The 19,012-nt window shown below is 43.7% G+C and overlaps 2 protein-coding genes across 2 annotated transcripts; both read left to right on the top strand.

Moving 5' to 3' along the window:
- The first annotated feature begins 561 nt into the window (after window positions 1–561).
- Window positions 562–7,864, top strand: LOC132955508 (low affinity immunoglobulin gamma Fc region receptor II-like). Its single transcript, XM_061028369.1, has 5 exons — window positions 562–679; window positions 959–1,003; window positions 1,096–1,359; window positions 1,437–1,676; window positions 7,436–7,864. Exons 1-5 carry the CDS (start codon window positions 619–621, stop codon window positions 7,618–7,620), a joined length of 795 nt encoding a protein of 264 aa, XP_060884352.1. The 5' UTR covers window positions 562–618; the 3' UTR covers window positions 7,621–7,864.
- A 7,629-nt stretch (window positions 7,865–15,493) lies between these two features.
- LOC132955926 (low affinity immunoglobulin gamma Fc region receptor II-b-like) lies at window positions 15,494–16,603 on the top strand. The gene is made up of 5 exons (XM_061029018.1): window positions 15,494–15,524; window positions 15,802–15,846; window positions 15,939–16,196; window positions 16,274–16,516; window positions 16,587–16,603. The coding sequence occupies exons 1-5, from the start codon at window positions 15,494–15,496 to the stop codon at window positions 16,601–16,603; spliced, it is 594 nt and encodes a 197-aa protein (XP_060885001.1).
- Window positions 16,604–19,012: the final 2,409 nt, after the last annotated feature.

Below are 19,012 nucleotides of genomic sequence, written 5' to 3'. Positions count from 1 at the left end.
GTTTAAAACTGTCTTGTCAGAGACCTTTCATGATTTTGAAGGTCAAAACCAGAAACTATATTTAGTATCAGTTTGTTTCAGAACTGTAATGACCTCGTAAACATCCCTTTTTTCCTCTTGCTGCCAGTGGACTGATCTGTTATTTATTAAATAATTCAAGAAAAAGAACAACATCAAAAAGGACTCATTATGTTCCCATCAGCATTTGCTGTAGTTAAGTAAGCATGCAAAGAAACAAGCTAGCATGCATAAGGAGGCTGGGGATATGGTGAACCTTTTATCTAATTAACATTAGCATGTTAGCATGGTCATTTTGAACATGTTAGCATACAGATAATAGCATTCAGCTCAAAGCATTAATGTTCCTTTGCTCAAAATCCAGAGCTACTCCCATTACTGCCCACTTTTATTAGAGAATCACTGACTCTGAGAAAAGTCATTTTTGTTTTGGCTTCAGTCTTTGGCTCCGCCAAATGATGCAAATCTATCAACTGACGCTACACCACCACCACAGCAGCTCAGTCAGTGTGAACATTGTTTTAAAAATATCTAAATGTCAAACTTAGGGTGACATGAGCAGCAGAAATAAGCCACACAGGAAGAAGCCCCTCCTCAGCTATGCTTCAGTTCAGTGTTCAGACAGTCAACATGGAGGTCGGCGGCCTCCGCATCAAACTCTGTGAGTACGTTTGGTTAAAACTAAATGATGTTCTCGTTAAAGGTTAGAATGGTGATGAATAACAATCTCTGAGATCCTTCAGTGGTTTAATGCAGAGGAAGCTATTGGTGCTAGGAAAGGCTTTCGGGTTCAGAATATTTAAACAAAGTTCAGGACCTGAAAGATAAAACTATAACAGTCAAACATCAAAGTTAGCTTTAGGAGCTGTAAGAATCAGTACAATATACGACTGTTAAACACGTCTCAGTGATTTGGAGCTCTTCTCTTTTGTTATTTCAGTGGTCCACATCTTATTCCTGCTGTGTGCACGTGTTCAGGACGTTGGTAAGTACCAGGTTGTTGCTTGGCTGTATTTTAACTTCCTATGGTACTTTCTGGTGAAATAAGAGAACTCGTCTCTCTTTGATTTGTTTCAGATTCACTGATTCTCCGTCCTGAACCAAACATACTGCAGTTCTTTGAATATGAGTCTCTGACCTTTCATTGTGAGGGCTCTTACGGATCGACTGGACTGAAAATTGTACATCGGTCCAAAGGGGAATTACAGACATGTGAAACTCCAGTGACATCAACAAGGTCATCCTGCACAATGAAAACTCTTTATTTAGATGACAATGGACAATACTGGTGTGAGTCTGGAGATAGGAAGACAAGCGACATCATCTATGTCACTGTTACTGGTATGTTAGTATTAAGACGAGATCTTTACATGAACTCATCTTTGTTTGATATAAAATATGAACCCTATGTTGTTCAGCTGGTCCTGTGATCCTGGAGAGTCCCATCAGTGTGGTGGAGGGAGAGGATGTGACTCTGCGCTGCAGAAACAAGACGACCTCACCCAACCCAGCTGATTTCTACAAAGATGGACGCCTTATCAGAAGAAGCTTTACAGAAAACATGACAATCCCTGGTGTTACCAAACGTGATGAAGGACTCTACAAGTGTACCATCTCTGGAGGAGGAGAATCAGCTGAGAGTCGGATGGCTGTTGAAGGTACATTTCTGTCATTTGGTTTTCAGCATGGTGTTTAGACGCTCTGTGTATTATTGGATGGGATTAGTGTTTTTATTGGCAAATTTTTATAAACACAAAGGAAACATACAGTAACAGTTAAACAGTTTCAGACCTTAAACCCATACATGTATCGACAAAATACACAAACTCACATGCCCACACTCAACTTGCACACATTTTTAGATCAAAAATAAATAAAATTAATTTTACAATTTCTGTTCAGGTGAAGACTATATTCCTGGCTTCAATAATGTTCATATATGGTTCCCAGAGCTGGACAAAATCTCTCCGTTTGCCTTTAGCAATGTACGTTAGTCTCTCCAAGCCAATACACTCTGAAAGTTCCCTTATCCACATTCTCAATGGAGCATCCATACTTTTCCAACATAGTGCAATAGCTCTCCTTGTTTGTAGAAGTCCAAAGTCCAGAAGTTTGATCTGTTTGTGCGTTTGTGTTAGGGATTAGTAAGGTTCTTCTTCTTCATCCTTATCTGTCTGTTTTGTTAATTACTTTGGACTGGTTTTCATGGGGAGAATAGAGAATGGGTTTAAGCTGTGTTTACTGGTTTGTCCGATAGTCTTGAACGCACCATTCCTGAGGTGCGCTCAGAGCGGTGCTCTGTCGCTTTAAATGACGTAATACGACAGGTGAAGTGGCAGCTGACGGGGGACCCGTATGGACGCCAACTTGGAAGCTGTCGGAGCTAACAGATGACCCACTCCCATGAACTTGTTTTAGAAACCAGCCGTATGTTCTATGATCCAACACCAACAAACCTCATAGGTTTGAACTCAAACCAAATCTATGAGGTTGAACTCATAGACGAAGCTTGGGCTCGTCGCTCTAAAAGCCGTCCGGTGCGATCAGGCCGCCGGTGCCCCGGCAGACCCGCGCATAGGTGAGCTGACCTAACCTTATGTTTTCCCTATGTGAGAATCAGTCCTTTCCGTACCTGTCATCTCTTGACTTCTCTGTCACACTTCAGGTTAGGGCTAGTTTTGCTGTATGTATATGTGTAGCCGGTGCTAGGTCGTAACATAATTGGGGGCTCGTCCGGGATCTGTTTGAGGATTAATGACCTGCGTCAGCGATCCTTGATAGAACCGGCTTAGGTAGCTAGTTACATCCAAACATTTTTTTGTGAGAAAAGGCACAATTGAGTTGTATTCAGCTCAGGAAAAGCTACGTGTCGCTAGGTTTAGAAATAGGTTTGGGCGCGTAGCTACGGGCAGGTTAGCTGCACGGTGCTACCTTCTCACCAATACAAATGTTTGTGTATGTAAAATGAAGCTAGCTATAGGGTGAAGTAAACAAACTTTGCGTGTTGTAATTTACACGGGAAGGATATTTATTTGTGTTGTTTGGCTTTGCTTTGCGGATACTGGTTTTGGAAGTAATTGTTGCTTCAAAGTTCTCGGTTAAGCATCTTGCCGAGTAGCGTTGTGGATCTCTGTTCCTGTCCGGTAAACTACCTGTTAGCTGGTCATTTGTTGTGTAGGTAAGGCTATTTTGTATTGAATACCTTAGAGGTCATTTGGTTTACGGTTTTGCCCGTTTTTGTTTAGCCTACCTCTTTTGTGAGGTTACTGACTGTAACCATGACCACTTTCAGCGTAGAAGAGTTTTGTGACAGTGGACGGAGTGAGTTGCGTAAGCTAAGAAATGTGAGCTTACTTGCAGTTGCTGATCATTTCGAAGTGGAAATTGATCTCGAAGCTAAGAAGTTAGCGATTGTGGAGACTCTCATTAAAGAGCTGCATTTGCATGATCCTGTACAAGAGAGAGAGAAGGAGCAGGAGCGTCAGCTTGAGTTGACAAAGGAGAAGGCAATGGCTGAAGAGAGGGAACAGATGCTCCCAGGCGTGTGTTGGAGTATGTAGCATCTTTTCGGGACCGGTTGCATACAGCTTGTGACTTGGCCAGGAGTAATTTGCAGACTGCTAAGGGAAAGATGAAGGCTCAGTATGACAAGAGAGCAGTGAGCCGTTCCTTTAAGCTTGGAGAGCAAGTCTTGGTGTTGTTGCCCATGGGTGGAGAGAAGTTGGGGGTAAAGTTTTATGGTCCTTATAAGGTCATCAGGAAAGTGAGTGAGTGTAACTATGTTGTGGAGACACCAGATTGAAGTCTCGACTGTGTCATGTCAATCTTCTGAAGCCATATTATGCTCGTGACACTCCATCTGCTGTGTGTCTGGTGTCTCAGGCAGCTGTGGAGGAGGATGAGAGTGAGGAAGATGAGGTTGGGTCAGTGGAGTCACAGCTAGGCTTAAGAATTCCAGTGCTCTGGCCAATCTCAGCGAGTCCCTGAGTCATCTCACCACAGACCAGAGAGAAGATGTACTGCAGCTAGTGGATCACTTTAGACCCCTGTTTAAAGATAGCCCTGGTCTGACAAATTTAATTACCCATGATGTGGATACAGGTGGAGCTACTCCCATTAAGCAACATCCGTACCGGATTAATCCACAAAAATGGGTTAAGGTAAAACCAGAGCTTCTGTATATGGAAGAAATTGGTGCGATTGAACAGGGTTCAAGTGAGTGGAGTTCTCCTTTAGTCCCTGTTGCCAAGCCAGATTTGACTGTTCGTCCTTGTATTGATTACCGAAAGGTAAATAATGTAACTATAACTGATGCATATCCTATACCGAGACTGGAAGACCGCATTGACAAGATTGGCAGTGCTCAGTACGTGTCAAAATTTGACTTATTGAAAGGATATTGGCAGGTGCCCTTGACAGGTCGGGCAAAGGAAGTATCTGCGTTTGTGTTTTGGGTTGGCAGGACAGATTAGTAGGAAATGAGGAGAGATTCGAGAAGCCAAACTGTGTCGAAGCTCGTGGAGGAGCTGAGGAGTTGGCTGCGCTACCGTGTGAGGCTGAAGGAAGGTTAGAGGAAGGGATGAGGGGATGAAAGGATGTATGTGCACACAGGGATGAACAGAAAGCTGTGATAGCTTGAGAGAAATCATACACAGAGGGAGCAGGCACACGGGGTGATACGACCTGACTCCCACCAGGGGGAGCTGGAGTTGGAGGCTGCGCTCGTGGGATCGGCTGAGACCTCGTGACGTCAGGCCTGGCATCTCCGACAGTAGCTCGTCCTGATGAGGAAACAGGAAGCGCGGGATACTCAGTTGGTGTTGTGTACATGGATGAGACCAGCTGGAATAGCCTTGCCTTATTGTCGTTGCGGTGGAATGGAATGCCTTTGGTGTTTAGTGCTCGTCTGAGGCGAGCGACTGTCCAATTCCTGATGTCGGGCTCTGTCTGAGGACGTGGACGTGGAAACGAAGAAGAGGGCGCGCGGCGCCGTGCAGGATATCTGGGGACGTTGAGGAGAGAGCGGCGGTGTCGTTTGCTGCCAACGTCCCTGTGACGTCGTTGGGCTGCGGTCCCTGGTGACGGCGGCGCTGAGGCCTGAGATCCGCTCGGAGTCGGAGAGATCATGTTCGGGGAGAGACGGCGCCGCGGCACGCTGACTACAGAGTGTAGGCGGCTCCGCTATGGTGCTTAGCTGTGGTTTGACTGTTCATCCGTGGGTTGCCGGTAATCCGTTTCGAAAAGCTTGTCGTAGAGGTCTTCGTCCGGATCATGCAGATGAAGTTAAGGATCCATGGTGAGTAGGCTATATCTATGATTTAAACTTAAGAGTGTTTCTTTTATCTTTCTTTTTGAACCGCAGTCAAGCGTTTGAGGCTCTGTCTGTCTTCCTTCCTAGAAGGATCTGAGACGAGAAGGGTGGAGAAGGACTGTGAATGGATGAGGAAGGAGGGTTAATTGATGAGGAAGGAGGGAAGGGAGGGTGGGTAGAAGGATCTGAGACAAACGGGGTGTGGTGAGGTGACCAGGTGTTAAGTAGGCTGTCAGGTAATTGGAGGTGTGGTTTTAGGCGTGGTCCTGTTCCCGAACCTAAGTTAATACATTAACTCCATTTTAGATGAGCTGAGGTGACCGTTGACTCGGACCCTCTGGTTTCTATTTGTCAGAAATGAGAGGACCCAGAGGATCAGGTGCGGGTTGGTATCCAGCTTGAGCAGTTTACGACACATCAGGTGGGGTTGCACAGTATTGAATGCACTTGAGAAGTCCACAAAGACTAGTCTAATAAATTACTTGGATTTCTCAAGGTGTGCATAGGCTTCATGCAGCAGAGTACAGCGTCGTCCACACCCCTGTGCTGTTTGTATGCAAACTGGAGAGGGTCGGCATACATATTGACCTCCTCCTGGAGTTGAGAAAGAACAAGCCTCTCAAAGCCTTTCATAACCAATGATGTTAATGCAACGGGTCTATAGTCATTGTTACAGGTGGGATTGCTCTTTTTGGGTACAGGACAAACAATTGCTGATTTCCAGAGTGACGGGATTGAGTGTTCTTCAAGGGAACAGATGAAGAGATTGAAGAAAACACCAGCCAGCTGGCTGCAGCATGCCTTCAATAAACGGCCACAGATCTGATCAGGTCCTGGTGCTTTGTTTGTTTTTGTTCTCTTCAGCATTTTTTCTACGTCAACCTGCTTCAGTTCCAGGTTTGAATGGGAGAGGGTCATCGGGGTGAGTTCACCTATTAGCTCCGCTCACTCCCGTGTGTAGTCAGTCTGGTCAAATCTGCAGAAGATTTGGTTCAAGCTCTCTGCCATATTGACACAGACTTCTGCCCCCCCCCCCCCCCATTAGGCATCCCTGGCTTTGCCTTCCTGGAAGAGCTTCTCAACTCTGTCCTTGTAAACTCTCTTGGCAGCTTTTATTTGTTTGTTCAACTTATTTTGTATGAGTGATTTCCTGCTGTCTTGCTTGACGATAAACAAACTCCTTCTCCTGAAATTTTAGGAAGAGAACAAGCACCGCTCTGTTTTGGTTGGGCTTCCCTGATGCTAGCGTGCGGTGCACCCACTCCAGCGTGAATGATCTGTTATCATCCAGCCCCAACCACCGTGGTAACATGTCATTAATGAAGTTGAAAAGTGACTGTTGCCCCTCAGCTCCCTCTCAGATTCCAAAGATCCGTAGATTTTTCCTTTTTCCCCGGTTCTCCAGGTCTTCTGTTTTGGACTCGAGAAAAACAATATGTTTGATTGCAGAGTCTAGTGCTGCTTCTGTTTTTTCAAGAGTTGTTTCCGTCTCGTTAATGCGGCCTTCGGCTTCTTCGATACGCGTTGCGTTGGTAGAGACATCTCGTTTTACCTTTGTCACTTTATTTTCCAATGCAGCCATTGAGTTCGCCATTTCAGTCAGATTGGTGTCAATACTCTCCAACTGAGTGCCGAAGTCTGCACGAAGTGATTTCAGCTCGTTCAGTACTTCAGCTATATTAGCTATGTTAGCTTCTATATCACTCGGTGGACTCGGTGAAGTAGTTTTCGTGCCCGTCTTGCGTCCTTGAGTGAAAATATCACACTGTTTGACTGCAGAAGTCTTCGACATGTCAAGATTGTGGTTCTTTTTTAAATGTTAAACGTTTTTATCGGGTCTTTTTTAAGTAAATCGTGCACGGTTTCGGGAGCCTCCTCACTTAACTGCCATCTTGGTCCTGGTCACGTGACCCCCTCGGATGGGATTAGTAGAGTTGTATGAATAACTTTTCAATATACTTTGTATTACCAAGATAAGATGACTGGTATCCTGGCCCCTGTTTGGAGAAGCCAGTCTGAGTGTAACCATGGAAGCTAAGCAATGTAGCGCTGTGTTTGGGGCTGTGGTAAAATGTACTTTTACAAAAATTTCTGTCTTCTTTGCAGAGTCACACCAGGAGATTCATACGTCCTCAGATCTTCTGTTCATCATCTTCAGAAACCTTCTCCCTGTAGTGATGATGGCTGCGCTGCTGTTGCTGCTGAGATGGCTTCACTGTCTCAGAGGTAATCCAACAGGTAGACAATGGCACCTTGTGTGCTCTCAAACCGAGATGGAGATGCCAAAATAAAAGATAGGACAGGCTGAACAATTAAACAGACATTTTCTTGTTTGGTTGCCAGAAATGGAGAACATCCCATAATGCTTCATTCAGCTGCTTTCTTTCATGTGTTACATCACCTTGTTAATTATATGTAATGATGATCCACTTATATTCAGTGCATGTTGTGCAAACCAATGAAAACAGTGTACATTTCTAAACAGCTAAAAGAATCCAATCATTAGAATTTTTTTTAAATGAGCAGATGAAAGATAATGGCTTCCTGTTTGACATGTTTCACATATTTAATTCACATATTGATTCATTTAGATTTGTCTCCAGCAACAGATGTTCTTTCTGCTTCTATATGAAGATGTGAAGATTCTAAAAGTCAACTAACATTGTGCAAACCATAGTTTGTTTCAGTGTCTTTCTATTTTTAAGATTCACATCTGACACCACGTCTTCTCTAACCCTAGCCCACGAGCCTCAGAGCTTCACTTCCTGTTTGTATCTACCTAAAATATCGACCTATAATTCGAACATCTGTGATGGTAACATGAATATTTCAACTGTAATATTCCACTGGATGTTTTTATATCAACAACAATTCAAAGAACTTCTGTCTTTCTGTAATAATAGTTCACATGTTTTATTAAAGATGTGTGATGGAAGTCTTTTTTTGTCTTCTTTTGATGCAGTGAGGTCGGTGTACAATACGATACACTTTATTGTCCATTTGGGGAAATTCTCTGGAACTCACAGTGCTGCCAAACATTCAGCTGATCCCTCCACAATCAATAATAAAACCAATAGACAAACTCATCCACATGTTAACAGGCACATACCAATACAGAACAACACAACATATATTGCACATTACCCATAATGCACAGGATCTGCAGAAACACAGCATGGGAGACAAGTGAACAGGTAAGAGAATATAAAAAGCAAACAGGGACACCCTGACGCTATTGCAGAACCCACACAGCCTTACGAAACATTATTCAGAATTTTTATCAACGTAAGAACAAAAAAGTTTCTATAAACGCTCAGTTTACATCGGGAGACTCGTTATCGTCTGCCAGAAGGTAGAAGCTCATACTCAGAGTGGAGGATGTGAGACGGCTCAGACAACACTCTGTGCCAGTCTGAGAACAGACTGCTCGTTGACTGCAGGGAGAGACGTCTGCACCAGACGAGCAAGTTTAGATTTTAACTGAACAGAGAGATTACTGTATCATATTGACGTACCATTCCTGAGGACACTCTCCAACACGGCCTGATAAAACAAAAACATGATCTGATGGTCAACACCAAACACCCTGAGTTTACGTAAGAAGTACAGTCTGACTTACTTGACTTTACCAGCTTAACAGGTTATCAAGGTGTATACCACGATACCTGTAGGCACTGACCTGGTTGATTCTTTTGTCATGGATAAAAATAGGGGTATGATCTCATCCAGAACGAGGATCCAGCACCATCTCCTCTGTTTTAAAGGTCCCATATTATGCTTTTTCTGGTTTTATATGCCCTTTAGTGTGTTTTCCAAGTGTCCTGTGCATGTTTAGGCACATCTATGTGCAAAAATTCAAAGTCCGCAGAAACATGGCTTCTCCTACGTCCTCCTGTTAGCTGTCCATGTAACGCTCGGTTCTAGCCCCCCTCGAAAATAATTTGTCAGTGTAGCGTCATTGTCAGTGTGATGTCACTGATCTAAGCCCATTGGCTCGTTGTGGCAAGCCCTGCAGCTCATGTTGAAAATTCCGGGCGTGCTGAGCAACTGACCAATAACGACAGAGCGGATCGGCAGACCAATCAGAGCAGACTTGGCCCACGTGGGGTCTAACAGTGGGGGCTCAGCAGAGTGTAGCTGACGGACTCAGAACGTAGAGGGAGCAAGGAGGAGCAGTACATGAAAACAGACACTTTTTTCGGACTTTAGCTATTGTGAACGTACAAAAGTAGGTACATAGATTAAATATATGAATCCCAAAAAGGACATAATATAGGCTCTTTAATTACATTTACAACAAGGCAGTTAGCATCACATCACTGAACAACAGTCTGTACTTCAGTGAAATATGATGAGGGGTCCATGTCCTGGTACAACAGGCTGAGAATGGCAGTGTCGTCAGAAAACTTAAAAAGCACAGCAGGGGGCAGAGAAGAGTCAGAGGTAGAAACACAAAAATGGCCTTGGAGACTTAAATTACACGTGGCTACACAAAAAAGCTGAACATTTTTGATTTCAAATATTTATAGAATCTTGTTTGGTGGACAAAGTAATGTTTACAAAGGAAAACGCATGCTAAATATTCAATTTACAATGAATCCATTACTAAGATGGCGCGGTCGTGCCCAGACGCCGTCCGGGTTGCTCCGCTGAGGCTGTGTGTTTTTTTCTTTATGTATGTTATTTTTGTGAACTTTTTTACATCAGCTCTTTCGGCAAAGATAATTTATGACTGAAATACGCTTTTGGACATAAGGAGACTGGTCACAAACACAGTTTCCAGCTGTTACAACAATGATCAGTGGTTGCCGGTCGAACTCCTGCGTAACACAACACAGGACGGGAACAATGGCCGAAAGAGGAAAAAGCACCGCGGAAGCCGACCCACCAGGGGCAACAATACACTGGATCATTGCTACACGCCATTCAAAGAGGGCTACAAGGCGACTTCCCTGCCCCCACTCGGTAAATCAGACCATTCCGCCATTTACCTTTTGCCAAGGTACAAACAGAGTATTGTACGTGAAAAGGTGGTGACGAGGCAGGTTAGGCACTGGAACGACCAATCAATCAATCAATCAATCAACTTTTATTTGTATAGCGTCAACTCATAACAAGTGTTATCTCGAGACACTTTACAAGAAGCAGGTAAAATACCTTACTCATTGTCTGTTAACATTACAAAAGAGCAGGTAAAAAGACCTTACTCATTGTTATGTTACAAAAAGCAGGTAAAAGACCTTACTTATTGCTATGTTACAAAGATCCGGCCTATCCATCATGAGCACTTTAGCAAAGCAGCAAAAGTTACAGTGGTAAGAAAAAACTGCCTTATTAAAAGGCAGAAATCTTCGGCCGGATCCCCGGCTCATGACGAAACAGTCTTCACAGGCCTAGACTGCGCCGGGCTTGGAAAGGGATAGGGGGAGAGATGGGATAAGATGCAGGAAGAGGGATAGAGAGCAAGGGGGTGGGGGGAGGTAGACCGTCCATCAGCAATCCGGTGGGGAGGGGGTAGTGGTGGGGTGGGGGTTGTTCTGGCAAGCCGTCAACCGACGATCTTGAGGAGCCTAGGAGAGCTCAAGAGCTCCCAGGAAAGTAGGTGGTTAGTGACTGAGATTTATAGATAGATACATGCAGTAGTATGATGTACTGTATATGCAGAGAGAGAGAGAGAGAGAGAGAGAGAGAGAGAGAGAGAGAGGAGCTCAGGGTGCCAGTTCCCCCGGTAGTCTAAGCCTATAGCAGCATAACTAAGAGCTGGTCTACACCAGCACCAGCCCTAACTATAAGATTTATCAAAAAGGAAAGTTTTAAGTCTAATCTTAAAAATACAGACTGTGTCTGCCTCCCGGACCCCGGCTGGAAGGCGGTTCCAGAGGAGAGGAGCCCGATAACTGAAGGCTTTACCCCCCATAGTACACTTGGAGACTGTAGGTACCACCAGCAGGCCTGCACTCCGGGACCGCAACGCTCTCGAGGGACAGTACGGCACTAGTAGCTCCTTAAGATAAGATGGTGCCTGGCCATTTAGAACTTTGTAGGTGAGAAGAAGGATCTTGAATTCTATTCTAGACTGTATAGGGAGCCAGTGCAGAGAAGCCAGGACAGGAGTAATGTGGTCCCATTTCCTGGTTCTGGTCAGTACACGAGCTGCAGCATTCTGGACCCGTTGAAGAGTCAGTCAGTCAATCAGAGGCTACGCTGCAAGACGCTCTGGATGACGTCGACTGAGGCATGTTCCAATCCAGCTCGAGTGACGTAGACGAGTTTACGGAAGTTGTGACGGACTTCATAGCAATGCTGGTAGACGACGCCGTTCCCATGGTGTCTGTCCGGATTTTCCCAAACCAGAAGCCATGGGTGGATAAATCTATCCGCACCGCTGTGAACAAACGGACCGCTTCATACAACTTGTCACTTCTCACCGGCAGGATGGAGGAATACAAAGCGGCATCTTACAGACTGAGACGAGCAGTGAAAGACGCTAAGCGGAGGTACAGGGACAAAGTGGAATCACAGTTCCAGCAGCGTGATTCAAGGAGCTTGTGGCAAGGACTGCAGACAATTGCTGACTACAGGAAATGAGCCCATGTCTCGGTGAGTGCAGACACTGCTCTGGCTGACGAACTTAATGACTTTTATGCGCGATTCAAGGCTAGCGCTAGCACCGCTAACATTAGCATGCCATTTGATGCAGCCAGCAGGATCTCCGAGGCCGGAGCGGCACACTCGCACCCGCTCACTGTGTCAGAGCACGACGTGAGGAGGACACTGAGAAAGGTAAACACCAGGAAGGCTGCCGGGCCAGATGGTATTTCTGGCAGAGTGCTGAAGTCCTGTGCCGACCTGTTAGCTCCAGTGTTTACCACTATCTTCAACCTCTCCCTGAGTCAGTCTGTGGTCCCCACATGCCTGAGAAAAGCCATTATGTTCCCTGTACCAAAGAATGCCTCTCCAGCTTGCCTTAATGAATATCGCTCAGTAGCACTCACCTCAGAAGTGATGAAGTGCTTTGAGAGACTCACAGACGCAAATCTGCTCCTTGCTCCCTGAGTCTCTGGATCCACTTCAGTTCGCATACAGACTGAACAGATCCACGGATGATGCTGTCTCCCAGGTACTGCACACCACCCTCACCCATCTGGACAGAAGGAAGGGGGACTATGTGAGACTGCTGTTCATTGATTTTAGTTCAGCTTTCAACACCATAGTCCCCGCCAACCTCCATTCCAAGCTGATCAACCTCGGACTTAACACCTCCCTGTGTGCTTGGATCCTGGACTTCCTGACGAACAGATCCCCGGTGGTCAAAGTGGGCAGACACACCTCCAGCCCCTACACCCTCAACACCGGAGTACCACAGGGCTGTTCTCAGCCCCCTGCTCTTAACCCTGTACACACAAGCAGCTCCAACATCATCGTGAAATTTGCAGATGACACGGTGGTTGTTGGTCGTATCAGCAACAATGATGAGCAGGCGTATACAGGGGAGGTTGGAAACCTGTCACAGTGGTGCCAGGACAACAACCTGCTCCTGAACGTCAGCAAAACCAAGGAGCTGATTGTGGACTTCAGGAGAGGACTGCAGAGGGATTACACCCCACTGAGAATTGATGGGACGCTGGTGGAGAGGGTGTGCAGCTTCAAGTACCTGGGGGTGCACATCTCTGAGGATTTAACATGGACAACCCACATAGACAGTCAGGTGAAGAGGACAAGGCAGCGTCTCTATCACTTCAGACAGCTGAGGAAATTCAAAGTCTCTGTGAAGGTCCTGAAGACTTTTTATTCCGGAGCGGTGGAGAGTGTGCTGACTGGAAACATCACCCAGTGGTACGGGAACAGCACTGTGCGTGACTGAAGAGCCCTGCAGAGGGTGCTGAAGTCAGCAGAGCGTACCTTGGGTACAACACTCCCCACCCTCCAGGACATCTTCACAAGGAGGAGCACAGCCAGGGCAAACAGGATCATGAGTGATCCCCACCACCCAGGTAACGGACTGTTTACGTGACTACCCTCTAGCAGGCGCCTTCGACACATCAAGGCGAACACAGAAAGACTCAGGAAGAGCTTCTTTCCTCAGGCTGTCCGGACTGTTAACTCCACTCTCCTCAGTTAAAAACAAAACAGACCTGTGATTACATGATGCACACACACCACACATTCCAATCTGCACATTGCACTTTGACACACTGACACTTTACACTGTTTACATTATTCCATATTCTATATTTTGTATATTCAAATATTTATTTTTAAAATTTTACATTATATTCTATTTTACTGTATATATGTATATTAGTAATTTGAGTGTTATTGCATGGCCTTGCGGAACAGTCTTTACATTTCACTACACATCTGTATGAGCATGTGACAAATAAAACTCTTGAATCTTGAATCTGAATCTTGAATCAAAGCGCATTACGTTGTTTAAGTTCTGAGTCCGATGATGGATTCAAATTTAAGGTCAAAACAGTAATTTCATTCACAGTGAGAACCCATAAAGACCACCATAGAAAACAGCACATAACACTGCAAATAGTGATGACTGAACCCAGAAAAAGACATATCATATCATTATTTTCTTCTTTTTTTGGACTTTGTTTGCCCTTATGTTGGAGATAGGAACGTGGAGAGAGTCAGGAAACAGAGAGTGAGGAGAAAGTAGCCACAGGTCAGTTCTTTTTAAATACGGATATAAAGAGATTGGACTGCGTTTATATGAAGAATGATCATCAGATTTTTCATTAATTCAGAGCTTTTTTCTGTGACAAAAGTAAAAAAAACCTGCTACCTTAAAACCCTTCACACTTCACGGTTTCCAAAATCGACCTTAATAGAACTTTTGGTTTGTATTGATTTTGGAGCCCCCAGTGGACAAAGGAGTACCTGTTCCTTCTTTGAGGATTTTGTCTTGTACGTGCACAGGGAGTGTTTTCTGACAGTATCACTCAGTCATGGTTTCTTCAGGAGCTCTGGTTTAGCTCAGAGGGTCGAGTAGAGATAGATAAATACTTTGTTCATCTCCTGGGGGAAATTCAGGAGTGTCCCATAGCTCACAAGTTAGAAAAAATAGAACAAACAGAGAAAACAAAACATCAATATGAACTTAAAACTGAACATCTCCAACATTTCACTGCACACATCAAAAGACCAGAGCCTCCTCAAGAAAAAGAGTCGGATCTGTCCGTGTTCACAGTCCAGTCAAGTTTATTGTCCAGATGCACACCTAGGTATTTATAGATTTGCACCACCTCAATGACTTCCCCTCTGATATTAACTGGCTAAAAGGAGGACTTGGACCTGCGAAAGTCCAAAACCATCGCCTTCGTTTTTGCAGTGTTAAGCAGGAGGCCATGAAAACTAGAAGCTACAGTCCTCATTGCACAAGTTAAAGGGTGAAGGCACTTTTTCGTACCTGTCTCCCCACATTTTCTGTCCCTCTACATCTATCCAGTGGAAGAACCCACCCCCCCCCCCATTATAATGTAAAATAAATGGATGGTTGTTTAGCATGTTTAAAACTGTCTTGTCAGAGACCTTTCATGATTTTGAAGGTCAAAACCAGAAACTATATTTAGTATCAGTTTGTTTCAGAACTGTAATGACCTCGTAAACATCCCTTTTTTCCTCTTGCTGCCAGTGGACTGATCTGTTATTTATTAAATAATTCAAGAAAAAGAACAACATCAAAAAGGACTCATTATGTTCCCATCAGTATTTGCTGTAGTTAAGTAAGCATGCAAAGAAACAAGCTAGCATGCATAAGGAGGCTGGGGATATGGTGAACCTTTTATCTAATTAACATTAGCATGTTAGCATGGTCATTTTGAACATATTAGCGTACAGATAATAGCATTCAGCTCAAAGCATTAATGTTCCTTTGCTCAAAATCCAGAGCTACTCCCATTACTGCCCACTTTTATTAGAGAATAACTGACTCTGAGAAAAAGTCATTTTTGTTTTGGCTTCAGTCTTTGGCTCCGCCAATTGATGCAAATCTATCAACTGAGGCTACACCACCACCACAGCAGCTCAGTCAGTGTGAACATTGTTTTAAAAATATCTAAATGTCAAACTTAGGATGACATGAGCAGCAGAAATAAGCCACACAGGAAGAAGCCCCTCCTCAGCTACGTTTCAGTTCAGTGTTCAGACATCATGGAGGTCGGCGGCCTCCGCATCAAACTCTGTGAGTACGTTTGGTTAAAACTAAATGATGTTCTCGTTAAAGGTTAGGATGGTGATAAATAACAATCTCTGAGATCCTTCAGTGGTTTAATGCAGAGGAAGCTATTGGTGCTAGGAAAGGCTTTCGGGTTCAGAATATTTAAACAAGTTTTGACCTGAAAGATAAAACTATAAAAGTCAAACATCAAAGTTAGCTTCAGGAGCTGTAAGAATCAGTACAATATACGACTGTTAAACACGTCTCAGTGATTTGGAGCTCTTCTCTTTTGTTATTTCAGTGGTCCACATCGTATTCCTGCTGCGTGCACGTGTTCAGGACGTTGGTAAGTATCAGGTTGTTGCTTGGCTGTATTTTAACTTCCTTTGGTACTTTCTGGTGAAATAAGAAAACTCGTCTCTCTTTGATTTGTTTCAGATTCACTGATTCTCCGTCCTGAACCAAACAGACTGCAGTTCTTTGAATATGAGTCTCTGACCTTTCATTGTGAGGGCTCTTACGAATCGACTGGACTGAAAATTGTACATCAGTCCAAAGGACAGACATGTGAAACTCCAGTGACATCAACAAGGTCATCCTGCTCCATTAAAACTCTTTATTTAGATGAAAATGGACAATACTGGTGTGAGTCTGGAGATAGGAAGACAAGCGACATTGTCTATATCACTGTTACTGGTATGTTAGCATTAAGACGAGATCTTTACATGAACTCATCTTTGTTTGATATAAAATATGAACCCTATGTTGTTCAGCTGGTCCTGTGATCCTGGAGAGTCCCATCAGTGTGGTGGAGGGAGAGGATGTGACTCTGCGCTGCAGAAACAAAACGACCTCACCCAACCTCTCAGCTGATTTCTACAAAGATGGACGCCTTATCGGAAGAAGCTCTACAGAAAACATGACAATCCCCGGTGTTACCAAACGTGATGAAGGACTCTACAAGTGTACCATCTCTGGAGGAGGAGAATCAGCTGAGAGTCGGATGACTGTCCAAGGTGAGATACATCAGTGTTTACAAATCAGATGTAAACATACATGAGATATAAATCTGTGTTGAAACTGAAGGAGAGTATATTTATTGATTATACATATATATATATTAGGGCTGGGCACGTTAACGCGTTATTTTCGCGTTAACTCATTAATTAATTATCGCCTACAATTATTTTATCTCGCATTAACGCAGTTTTTATTATGTATTTTCTTATTGTAAAAGTCTGTTGCTCACTGGCTTTTATTTTGTAAAATTCCATCGTGAGCGAGCCTAGTATGTTGCTTACTGCTGCGCATGTCTGCTGCGGCGCTCACAGGAAAGAGGAAACAGTGTTGCCAACTTGGCGACTTTCTCGTTAAATCTGGCGACTTTCCAAACCCCCTTGGCGACTTTTTTTGTCAACAGCTACTAGTGACTTTTTCTGACGTGAAAGCACGTATTGCTCTGCAGTTACTGTCCTCAACGAGCAGCGGGTGCTGCCGTAAGCCCCTCCCCCTTCCAAAAGCTCTCACAGGCTGTCAGTGTAGCCTCACGCAGCAGACCCAGCTGCAGTCAGAGAGGAGACCCACACCACTCTGCATCCAGACTGCAACGAATGCAATAAGCTTTAGTTTTGTATTTATTTGCTTTGATTACATTGTTTAAGTTGAGAAGTACATTTACAATAAAAATGCGCTATACACTACTTTTTAATTCATTATTGGATTTTGCGTATAACAAGGCGTTTAATCGTGATGAATCACAGGAACTCATGCGATTAACGCGATTAAAACTTCTAATCGTTGCCCAGCCCTAATATATATGTATATATATGTGTATATATATACATATATATAGATATATATAGCTATATATATGGATATATATAAAAAAAAGGACAGTGTACAACACCTGAAATCAGCAGAGTCAAACCCTGATGATGCAAACATCCAGCACAGAACTTATTATATGAATGGTTGGTTGTAACTACCTTTTTAATTCATAACTGTATTTGACAAATATCTGCTGTAAAAAAAGCAAGAACAAATCAAGACCACTGCAAATCTTTAGACCAGGAAGTGGCTTTATTGTTTTATCATGTTTAAATCTCTTCCTTGTTCTCTGTTGATAGTGTTTTTTTTATTTCATGCCCTGCAGTGTTGCTGTACTTGTCCACACTGGCACCTCAATCAGGCACAACTGAGGTTCAAACAGGTAAGAACAGGTATCATTTTTGGTGTAAGAAACTGACGTGAAAGCACGTATTGCTCTGCAGTTACTGTCCTCAACGAGCAGCGGGTGCTGCCGTGAGCCCCTCCCCCTTCCAAAAGCACTCACAGGCTGTCAGTCAGAGAGCAGAGAGGAGACCCACACCACTCTGCATCCAGACTGCAACAAATGCAATAAGCTTTAGTTTTGTATTTATTTGCTTTGATTACATTGTTTAAGTTGAGAAGTACATTTACAATAAAAGTGCGCTATACACTACTTTTGAATTCATTATTGGATTTTGCGTATAACAATGCGATTAATCATGATTAATCACAGGAACTCATGCGATTAACGCGATTAAAACAATTAAATTTAAATTAAAACAACTCTTTGTAGGTGACAATGATTCAAGAGTTTTAAGAAATTTGAATTGTGCTGGACAAAATCTCTGGACAAAATATCTCCGTTTGCCTTTAGCAATGTACGTTAGTCTCTCCAAGCCAATACACTCTGAAAGTTCCCTTAACCACATTCTCAATGTAGGAGCGTCCATACTTTTCCAACATAGTGCAATAGCTCTCCTTGCTTGTAGAAGTCCAAAGTCCAGAAGTTTGATCTGTTTGTACGTTTGTGTAAAGTCTTTTAGCCATTTTTCTCATTCCCCTGACATTCCAGCTTGTAACATTTATATCCAAACTACTTTTCTGTTTTGTCTTCTCCATAAATAATTATCTCAGCATCTGGTATAGTAACATCATAATTATAACGAAAATTGTGCAAGTACAAAAATGTACAAACAAACACACATTCACCCACATAAACGCACACAAAATGGCCTGTACAAACCCTCCCCTCAACATTAGCATTTCCCCAACTGAAATGCATACCCCTCCTCTTAATTAAACTAAATTTGGAGGACGCTGATCCACAATATTGAGGAGCAGCTAGTTAGCGTAACCTAACCCCTACAAACCGTGTCCATCAACCGTGCACACAACTTTCTGTAATGATTTCACCCTTTTCATATGTATCACCTCACAGTATGACCATGCCAAAAGATAAAAACGTGGTAACATGTCATTAATGAAGTCGAAAAGTGACTGTTGCCCCTCAGCTCCCTCTCAGATTCCAAAGATCCGTAGATTCTTCCTTTTTCCCCGGTTCTCCAGGTCTTCTGTTTTGGACTCGAGAAAAACAATACGTTTGATTGCAGAGTGTAGTGCTGCTTCTGTTTTTTTAAGAGTTGTTTCTGTCTCGTTAATGCGGCCTTCAGCTTCTTCGATGCTGCGTTGGTAGAGACATCTTG

This window comes from Labrus mixtus, chromosome 21 (genome assembly GCF_963584025.1).
Source record: "Labrus mixtus chromosome 21, fLabMix1.1, whole genome shotgun sequence".
Lineage (NCBI taxonomy): Eukaryota > Metazoa > Chordata > Actinopteri > Labriformes > Labridae > Labrus > Labrus mixtus.
The sequence above is the reverse complement of the archived record's forward strand: the minus strand, read 5'-3'. Positions and strand labels throughout refer to the sequence as shown.